Source organism: Pseudorasbora parva, chromosome 12 (genome assembly GCF_024679245.1).
Source record: "Pseudorasbora parva isolate DD20220531a chromosome 12, ASM2467924v1, whole genome shotgun sequence".
Classification (NCBI taxonomy): Eukaryota; Metazoa; Chordata; class Actinopteri; order Cypriniformes; family Gobionidae; genus Pseudorasbora; species Pseudorasbora parva.
The window spans coordinates 5,596,890-5,607,521 of record NC_090183.1 but is presented as its reverse complement, the minus strand read 5'-3'; the positions used below and the strand labels follow the sequence as shown (position 1 = coordinate 5,607,521).

The 10,632-nt window shown below is 37.5% G+C and overlaps 2 protein-coding genes across 18 annotated transcripts in view; one reads left to right on the top strand and one right to left on the bottom strand.

Annotated features, from left to right (window-relative positions):
* The window catches only part of LOC137093882 (KICSTOR complex protein SZT2-like), a 114,721-nt gene extending 107,439 nt beyond the window's left edge, over window positions 1–7,282 (bottom strand). For all 17 annotated transcript variants that reach the window (XM_067458859.1, XM_067458864.1, XM_067458870.1 and 14 more), the window contains exons 1-8: window positions 7,157–7,282; window positions 5,466–5,591; window positions 4,485–4,658; window positions 4,236–4,406; window positions 4,024–4,146; window positions 2,005–2,164; window positions 539–645; window positions 1–23 (exon numbers count right to left, since the gene is read on the bottom strand). The exon at window positions 1–23 is cut by the window's left edge. In XM_067458859.1, coding sequence (XP_067314960.1) covers window positions 1–23; window positions 539–645; window positions 2,005–2,164; window positions 4,024–4,146; window positions 4,236–4,406; window positions 4,485–4,658; window positions 5,466–5,591; window positions 7,157–7,180 — 908 coding nt within the window. In that variant the 5' untranslated portion in view covers window positions 7,181–7,282. The remainder of the gene's footprint in view (window positions 24–538; window positions 646–2,004; window positions 2,165–4,023; window positions 4,147–4,235; window positions 4,407–4,484; window positions 4,659–5,465; window positions 5,592–7,156) is intronic.
* A 460-nt stretch (window positions 7,283–7,742) lies between these two features.
* On the top strand, window positions 7,743–10,632 carry med8 (mediator complex subunit 8). Its single transcript, XM_067458245.1, has 7 exons — window positions 7,743–7,888; window positions 8,130–8,251; window positions 8,324–8,468; window positions 8,563–8,703; window positions 9,974–10,061; window positions 10,148–10,384; window positions 10,467–10,632. The coding sequence occupies exons 1-7, from the start codon at window positions 7,883–7,885 to the stop codon at window positions 10,535–10,537; spliced, it is 810 nt and encodes a 269-aa protein (XP_067314346.1). The 5' UTR covers window positions 7,743–7,882; the 3' UTR covers window positions 10,538–10,632.

The following is a 10,632-nucleotide window of genomic DNA, read 5'->3' as shown; positions in this document are numbered from 1 at the left end:
TCATAGGAGTATGCGCCGCCCACCTGAGGAAAACACAGTAGAACAAAAGGGAAAGAAATGCTTTATAACAAACAAGTTACACAGTCAAACTAAATATACTGCATTTACACTGCCGTTCAAAAGTTTGGGGTCAGTACATTTTTGTCAGTGAAAACATTACAAAATATTTCAAATAAAATTATGTTCTTTTGAACTCGAATAAATGTTTGAGCAGCAAATCAGCATGTTGCAATGCTTTCTGAAGGATCATGTGACACTGAAGACTTGAGTAAAAATGCAAAAATATTTGATTTAAAACAGAAATTAATTACATTTTACTATTAGTCATATAGAAAATGCTTATTTTAAATTATAAAACTATTTCACAATATTATTTTTTTTCTGTATTTATTGATCAAATACTGTAATTGCAGCCCTGGTGAGCAAAGGCAAAAGCAAAATAAGCAGAACTTTTTTTAAATCATAACTCAAACTTTTGATTGGTATTGTAAAGAGCATTAATATGTTTGTGGTATGTTAGAATGGATCTAAGCAGTACTTGAACAAAGGAACAGGCAATGGTTCCACTTCTCAGCTGGTTCAGCAGAGTTTCACACACAGCTACATCAGGAACGCTCGTCACTCCATCAGTGATGATTATTATACCTGCAGGATATCACAAAAGATGAGTAACTGTACTGTATTCATAACCATTTATTCACTTATTTTACTGCCTACTCAACAATCAAACACATTTTGTTTTGTTCTTACACGTCATTTAGCCATGGGTAAATTGGTTAAACATGGCAAACTTTGGTTAAATGGGTAACTAGTTTGTCTTTAAAAATCCATCATACTATGATACAAAAATAATTATAGGTGCTTAAACTAATGAAAAATAAAATAGGTTTATAATGGTGTATTCACCCTTGTAATTCAGTTTGCTTGGTTCATTTGGTCTGGACCACAAAAAAACAAACACATTTAGTCCTGGTCCGCTTAGCATTCACACTGGCATTTTAACACAGAACCTAAAGGCATACAAATAAGTTAACAACCTAATTGGTTGGCTTTTATTAAGTATATTTGGTGGCCCAACATCCAAAACAATGCTGTGTGTTGGGCTAAATGAGCTCGTTGTAAGTGCGTAGCCTGCATATGATGGTGTTTTGACCAGCTGAAAACTCATGAAGAGCTTATAAAATCTGTGTAAAGGAGTCAAAACCATGGCAAAAATCCCTCAGTCACACACACAAATGAAGATCTACTGCGAGGAGACGTGGTTCTGATGCCTGTATCAAACTGTGACAGGAAACATCAAGACTATGATAAGAAAAAACAGGTGCTTGAGCATTCTTTCCTTTGTAGGATCGCATCTTGTGACATCATGTCCTGTTGGTACATTTACATGTCTTTGGTCGATGTTGTGTTCATATTTCCTATGAACCGCACCAGAGTTCAAATGGAAGCGGAGTGAGACCCATGTTTTCAGTGGTCTCGGTCTACTTGTTTGGTTCAGATGGCAGCGTTCACTTGTCTGGCAATCACCGGACCAAGCTCAATTTAAAACTGAACATTGGTCTGGGGAGTCTGCTCAGTATTTTCTACTGCACAAGAGGCAGGATCAAGGAGCATTATTTGAGTGACTCTATACGCAATTGGACAGTCCTTCAACCAATCAGACCACAAGAGCCGTGATCAACAGGCAACGACCCATCGTTTCTCTATCCCTCATCATGTTAAACCTGCCAATAGCGCATCAGATGGATAAGCCAGTCTGTGATTGGTTCCCGCAAAAGTGTAACAGCAGCAGTAGATATTAATGTATGGGTTTCCAGACTGAGTTGCAGGGCAAAATCAAACCGCCGGCAGATCAGCCTGGGTTTACCCAGTTTAAGCGTTCACACTTATTCAAATGAACCGCACTAACAAAGCAATCACAAGTAGAATTAGTTTGAATCCAACAAAAAAAACCTAAATGTATTTTAACATCAGTTTGGACATAGGGCGCATAGAGACACTGACCTGCACCAGAGTTTGGAGGCAGAAGTTGCAGCGCCATAATCCCCTGCCTCACCATGCTGACCAGCCCGACATCTGCCGTCACCATTGAAACCCCAGGCTTCCTCTGAGATGGTTCCTCCACAACGTCATTGGAAAAGGACTGATAAACAGATCCATTGAACTGAAGAGTATAGAAAGATGATGTTTTTCAGACAAGTGTCTAATGTAACAAATTCAAATCTTATTATAAACATACACTACTGTTGCTAAGATTACTTAATGTTTTTGACCCCCACAAAGACTACATTTATTTGAGCAAAGATACAGTAAAAACAATTGTGACATTATTACAATTTTAAAAGAACTGTTTTCTATGTGAATATATGTTAAAATGTTTTTTTTTCCTGTGGTCGAAGCAAAACATTTTAGCATTGTTACTCTTCTGTTGATCTTTTTTTATTTTTCAGGATTCTCTGATGAATAGAAAGTTCATAAGAATTTATAGTATTAGAAAAACAGTCACATTTGATTAACTGAATGCATCCTTACTGAATACATGTATTAATATATTTTTTAAATCTTACTTTTAAACAGTAGTGTATGACATTACACTGTAAAACTATTGTGAAATATAACATATTAACATTAAGCAACAACATATGAGAGGTTATGCAATTAGTACACAATAGCACACTGAACACTGGTGTCTTTTATAATGTTGCTGTTGCTGACAAAGCAATAAGCCACTTGTGGCTGTGCATTAAAGTGATTTTATCGACGCTTTTTACAAAGTTTTGTTTCCTACCAAAAAAAAAAAAACAATTTAACCAGGCCTTAAAGGGGCACTTCAGTGCTGGAAATATGAATCTGTATTTAAACTGGGTCATTAATGTAGTATAAACGTGAAAGTATTTTTGAATTTGGTGCCTTCTAGACTGAGAAAAGACAGAAAATTATTTTTTTTCTAATGGGGATGAAAGACAACAATTCCCAGAATGCTTCGCTGCCCTACGAGGCCACTCCCAAAACCACCGCTACTAGATTACTGGATCATTTGCCCACTGCAATAATTTTCATAAAATCTGTTCAGTTAGATAACAGACACTACAATTAAAAACTGAACATGTCTGTTCAATATAATGTGATTTAGCCGCTGAGGGAGTGTCACAGCACAAACGCTGAAGGAGTCAGATTACATTCATCGTGATGACTGAGCTGATTGTAGGTAAACGCGTCCGCGCTTGCGACATAGATTCACAGCGCATGTTCAGTCTGGCACGTTTTCAGATCATGCCTTTGGAAGCTTAACTTTCATAGGAATTAATCTGAGAAGTCGAAACACTCCCTTTGCTCTGCCGGCTGCTCTGTTTACATGAATGCCTGAGGCTGCAGCTGCCCGAGCTGAGCTGTGATTGGGATCCCACCTCCCATGGACCGGTTGAAAACATGCAAAAATTCCTCCAAAAAGGAATTTAAAAAGATTTATCCATAAAATGCATAAATCTCTTGTCTCAGGGGGATATGAGGGGGAAAACACAATCATTTGAATGTACTCAAGGGTTTCTACTGATACAAAGCCATATGCTAATCACTGAAGTAACCCTTTAAACTAACTTTTTGCCACACCTGCCAATGGCCGGCTGCCAATTTACCAGTCATAAATATTTTTATTTATTTTTTAATATTTTTCACTTGTTGTTTATTTAACATAAAAAAGAAAGTAGCAGGAATATTAAGCTGCTGTCACTTTAAGAGCGAATACCTACTGACACTGTCCACTTGTTTACTTTCTCAACTGCTTAAGACATGACCGATTATGTTTACTAGGATACATAGTCTATATTTGTGCTTTAATTTTTAAATTCTTAACCAGCCTGGCGAGTGACACCGTTTCAAATGGCAATTTTTACTCGCATTTGACGCTTGATTAGTGTTAATTTTAGGCCCTGTATTTAGCTTTAGTAAAATTGCTGTAATGCACTGCAGTGTGGCCTCCTGCTGATTATATGACGTCTGTATAAAAACCACAAGTGCTCTTGCCTGATTGTGCTGCTGCTGTAGGACGTCAGCAATGCTGCTCTCCACGGCTCTCAGCTGCTGATAGATCTGATGCAAGAACTGCTCCAAATCCATACAGTCCAGCTGACAGCCCTGAACCAACACCTGATAGCCAGAATCATTGCATATAACCAGTCACAAAAAGCGTTCTACTAATATGCACTTATAAATTCACAATGACCTGCAATCCAGACCTGATGAGAACTAAGGCCAATGATGGAGGAATAAGCCAGAATAGTGATAAAGATCTCTGGCTGGAACAGGTAATCAGTTCCTGGGACTTTAAAGGGTTTTGCCAGACCAATCAAGCACCGAGACAGAGCATGGAAGACTTCGTCAAAGATCATCTCTCCTGTGCTGTCATCCTGAAACAAGCAACATATGACATTGGACTTTTAAAGACTTAAAACAAGCCACTTAACGTGATGTCGGTGATCTCTTACCACGATCCCAGTGGACGGGCTCAGGTCCAGCTCGATGATGAAGCGGTACCTGCGAGCCAGGAAGGTCACACGCGTGGAGGGAACCAGCAGACACGAGCAGGATGAGGGAGGAGAATCCGCCTGCCATCCTTTCGGGAGGATGCTCAAAACATCCAGCTCATTTTCTGACTTCAGCTAAGCAGATGCAACACAAACATGACCAGAGACGAACAGACACACACACAGATTCTCATGGGATATGATGTGATACAGTGTAACCTGAACTGATCTGGGAGATGTGATTTTACCACAAGAATTGAACAATAAAATTGTTATTGTTAGCTTTCAAGGTTGAAGTAAGGTCTAAAACATGCATGGAAAGATAATAAAAATAGAATATATTAAATTAAGGTTAATTGACTGATATTTGACCATTTTGAGGTTGTTGTTGATATCAACTAGTATATATTGTGCAAGTGTTCATTTTATTTTATGACTTTGTGCAATCTCATTTTCCATCATTAAACGCACACTACCGTTCAAAAATTTGGGGTCAGTAAGATTTTTTTTTATTTTTAGGAAGAAATGTATACTTTTATTCAGCAAGGATGTGTTAAACTGATCAAATGTGGCAGAAAAGACTTATCATTTTACAAAAGATTTCAATTTCCAATAAATACTGTTCTTCCTATTCATTTAACAATCCTGAAGAAAAAAAATGTGTCGTGCTTTCCACAAAAATATGAAGAAGCGCAAATGTTTTAGGCATTGATAATAACAAGAAATTACATTTCTGAAGGATCATGTGACACTGAAGACTGGAGTAATGATGCTGAAAATCCAGCTTTGATCACAGGAATAAATTACATTTTAAGATATATTCAAAAAGAAAATCTTTTAAATGGTTTCTAAATCATTTTATTTTTGATCAAATAAGATCACTCTTTTCCCCAGTGCAAAAACCATCAGTCAACCACTAAATAATCCCAGTCTGTCTCTTACCAGCTCAGACTGTGGACTGGGCCGAATGACCTGATTGAGACGGCTAAGGAACCAGGACAGACGCACGTTGCGTGATATCCTGTACTCCTCTTTCATCAGCAGGTACACCTGCTCAGCCTCCTCCACCTTCAGACAGAAACACACCATATATTGCCATATATACACCATACATCTCAACAAACTGCCTGGTCTTTGTTTTTGAGACAAACTGCTTTTAGAAAGATACAAAGGCAGTACTGATCCTCATGATGTTGAATGTGTTGTAGTTAAGTTGTACAGTATATGTTCACCTTCTCACTACACTATCACATATACAACATAATAAAAATAATAATAATAATAATAATAATAATAATAATAATAATACATTTTATTATCACACAGTGATGATAAAAAACAGCAAATACACCAAAAAAAACACAGATATTTCAAATGTGTGGGCATGGTGAAAACTAACATTTAATATATGTTATAATTCGTATCTGGTTATGTTTATATCTAGACACCTGTATTCTTTGTCACACCACATTGATGGTGGTTGAGGAAATTCCCCCCTTCTATATGTAAAGTGCTTTGAGTACCTAGAAAAGTGCCATATAAATGTAGCAAGAGAAAAAAAGGGGAAAAAAGTGTTGCCTAGTTATTATAAATGGTTCATTAATATTAATTGATTCAATTAACATAAATAGACAGCACAATTTTGACAAACAAACTGCAAAAAAAAAAATGCTTTCCTTACTTAGGTTTTTTTGTATCGTTTCCAGCCCATATATATATATATATATATATATATATATATATATATATATATATATATATATATATATATATATATATATATATATATATATATTAAATCTAGGTGTATTTACTAGACAAGTAAAATGACATAACGAAATTATCTGCCAATGGAGTAAAATCAACAAAAAAATCTTGTTCGTCTCAACAACATTTTTCTTACCCCAAGGGCAGATTATTTTGCTTGTTAAGAATTGAGATATTTGGGCTGAAAAGAAGACAAAAAAAATACTAAATAAGAAATCATTCTTGCAGTAAATAAGTAAAAAAAAAAAAGAAGAAGAAAACTAGCATCGCAGATTTCACTTTGGACATCAAGTGGAGAACTAACAAAGAACCAAAACAGAAAACAGGAAAAAACAGAAGGGTCTTTATAGTGTTTGAGTGTCTGACTGATTCTTGACAGGACTAAAATATGAGTTCAGTGCTGAGAGACACTTGCTGCAGTTTTGGTCCCACAAACTGCTTCTACTGCTGAATAATTTTAAAACGCTTCAGCTACATTTGTAAAACAACGATACATACATGCACATGCAGTGTGTCCACATTTAAAATCACTCAGATATGATCTACGTGAACAGCATGTTGTTGTTGTTGTTGTTGTTGTTGTGTAGTCTGAGGGAGTGGCTGCAAACACATGACAGAACGGCATTGATCTGATTTACTTCCAATCCCTGCGATAAACTCCCTGCAAATATCTCTTATTTTTACAAGATTAATTACAGAACAGGGTATTCGGTGTGAGAATAACAGAATAAAAGTCTCATATTTATTGTAAAATAAATGTGTTCCTCCTGTTCTGTTTATTTGCTCTGTTGCCTAACCTGTAAACAATTTTCGAGCAGAAACTTAACAAAACAAATAAAGTAAGTCAAAGTAAGAGTTTACTTTACCTCATTGTCCTGTCTGTCTGCCATGCCGTGTTTCGCATTACTGGCGGGTTGTTTTTGAGCGAGTTTTAGAGGGTTTGTGTCAATAACTGTAAACTGCAGCTCCTCTGACTGCTGCAGCTGCTTCACTTCCCGTTCACCAATTCAAAATAAGAGTCCTCATAGATACACAGGCTATAGAAAAAATTTATGTACATTACAGTATTGTATTAAAATACAAATGTGCAAATTAAACTTTTCACTCAAATCGGTATGGTGATTATATCATTGGTTAAGCACACACTCACTTAAAATACAATTTATTTAATACTATTCTACTGTATTAAATCTTAATAAACTACTGGTTGCATTACCTGTGATATTATCACTATACCAATGTAAGTGCAAATTTAATTTTCAATTAAAATTAAAGATAATCATTTGTATTATACATGTCGAAATCAATATTTGTTTGGCTCCATTTGCTAACACTACTTTTGGACCCTACAGCATCTTGGCACAGTAGATAAACTAGAAATATGAAAAGCTTCTGTATATTCCTCTGACCATTAAAAGCCTATAATACACTAAAATACTGGTCTATAAATATGTTGCCATGCTAATAATGAATATTTATTAAAGAAGTTAGGAACCATTCTTTCGGGTGAGTTTTGACATCCGGACTCGATTTACTGCTACGAGTGTTTGTTTACTTCCGCTTGATTGTGCCGTTCTTCTAGCCGCTTTAAAATGCAGGTAAATTGATAAAACATTGCCATTTTTTGTCTATTTTTGCAGCTATTTGGCATTAAGAGAAACTTCATCAAAATCGTGACACTAGCACTTAGATAGTTTGCGGGAAGAGGGCTTTTTGTAATTGTTTTTTTTCTGCGGATAAAGTGCTGGCATGCTAACTGTCGAGATAGAAACAGTTATTGCTGTTTTATTTTATCATGTAAGAGCTGATGGGTGATCTGTGTATGTTTTATTTCAATAGCAGCGTGAGGAGAAGCAGCTGGAGGCGTCTGTGGAGTCTCTGGTCACTCGCGTGGCTCATCTGAAAGGTTCCCTGCAGAGTTTCATTTATAAACTAGAAAATGAGTATGAGCGGCTCACATGGTGAGTACGAACTACAAATCGTTCCTGATAAACTCCACAGTGCATCTGTCAATGCTGATGTTTTGTGTGCAGGCCCTCTGTGCTGGATAATTTCGCCCTTGTGTCTGGGCAGCTGAACACCATCAACAAGCTGTTAAGAAATGAGAAGACCCCATCATACAGGTCGCAGGTCATCATCCCCCTGCTGCTGTCTCCTGATCGGGATGAAGAGCTGGCGGTAAGCATATTTACGAAGTCACACTGGTTATGATGACACCAGAACTGGTGAAATCGGGCCACAGTGTAACCTGCATTATTTTGTTACTTCTCAGAAACTGACAGAGCAGCGAGTGCCTGTGTTCAGCCATGAGATCGTGCCTGACCACCTCAGAACTAAGCCTGACCCGGAGGTTGAGGAACAGGAGAAACACCTGAGTGCCGAAGCGGCTCGGATCGGACCTGAATTAGCCCAGGTAAACAAACACTAGTGTGAAATTCATCCTGCTCAACAAAGCAACCTCCTAGCACAATGTCTACATCCTTTTAAACTAAAATCTGATGACCCAGGTATTCAGACTAATTGGCTCTTGTTTAACCCTCTGATGTTCCTCTGATACATTTGTGATCCTCTGCGGTCCTAGCAGACAGAAGACAATAAATAAATAAATAAATGGATGTACTTTATTTTGTTTCAATACTATACAATAAATGTACATTATTTTGTATTTTGAGGTTTTCCTGTAACTAGACAAGATGCACATGATTTTTTTTCTTTGTAAATTAATGCAAATATTACTGAAAAGTTGCATATCTTCAACTAATACAGTGATGCAGTGTTTAGCACTTATAAAGCACATATTAATGCCTTATTCTGCTTGACCATATTCTACATCCCTTAATCCTCCACAATACATAAACTTAACAACTACTATTAATAAGCAATACATTAGGAGTGTATTAAGGCAAAAGTCCTAGTTAATAGAGATAATTGGACCCTAACCTAAAGTGTAACCAAATATATAACCCCAATATTGGACCCCCAAAAAAGTTAGAAAAGTTTGCCTTTTCTAATCATGTCCACATTTTGTTTTCATATAGCAAGTCAACAAGTTTCTGCCATTCCGATGAAGTAAAAAAAATAAAAATAAATTCAGTCTAAAGCCCAGGGCACACCAAGCCGACGATCGATCGCCGGCCAACGTTGGACCATTTTTGAGCATCGGGCGACTTAGTTTTTTAGGTGTGTTCCACACCGTTGGGTTTTTTGGGGCCGATTCAGCATGTAGAATCGGTCTCGGGCCGTCGGTGAGAGAGAGAACTCTGATTGGCTGTTCAGCTTAATGAACGAGTACAGCGAGCAAAAGAAATCATCATCTTTCCTGAATGTCTCCTATTTGAATTAACATGAGCGGAAAGCCTGCAGAGTTTCCCTTTTCGAATGATGAGTATTGATGAATATATCTGCTGAAACAGACTGTTGTCCATTTACACTCAGACACAGAACACGCGTGATGGCTGACAGTCGGCTGTAATTCTCTTGGTGTGTTCGTGCAATTTTTTTCCTGACGCGAAGTGACAATACAGTCTGCTTTCATCAGCGTTAGTTCTTTGGCGTCGGTTTGGTGTGTCCCTACCATAAAATGACCAAAGACCACCGGAGGTTTAAATGCTTTTTTAAACTGCTGTGAATGTATTTAAAATCTATAATGTGGGTTGTTTAATTTTGTTCTGTTTTCTTTTTAGAAACAGATCCAAATATTGAATAAACTTTGCTCAAATCTTTTGGAAAAGCTGAATAATCCTCGTGACGACAGAGACTCTGATTCATCAGGTAGTTTAACTGTTGCTCCTGGTTTTATAGTTGCCTGTTTTGCATGCGTGCAAAGTCATTGATGTTAAATGGACATTTGTATCCAGCTTTAAGACAAAACAAGCCGTCCTTTAACCCGGCCGACACTAATGCACTGGTGGCCGCGGTGGGGTTCGGAAAGGGCCTGTCGAAATGCAGACCACCTGGACCCGTCGCCCCGGGTCACCCTGGACAGCCGATGATGTCCGCAGGCCCCGCACTACATCAGGTCACAGTCGCTGGAGCCTCGGGCCATCAGGCTGGCATGGGCGGACAGGTCACCCAACAGCAGCCTGGACAACCTGGTACCACATTTAATAACATCACAAATAAATGTAGGCTTAAAACCATCCTTTATCATGCTAATAAAATGTTCTGTTTTATCAGGTAAAATGCCCAGCAATATCAAGACTAACATCAAGTCAGCATCTGCATCCATGCATCCTTATAACCGATGAGTTTCATGCATAAGTGCTGCATTTTCTTATACAGTGTTTGGTATTTCAGATTTAAAAAAAGTTAATTTGTTTTGTGCATTTTCAATAAACGTATT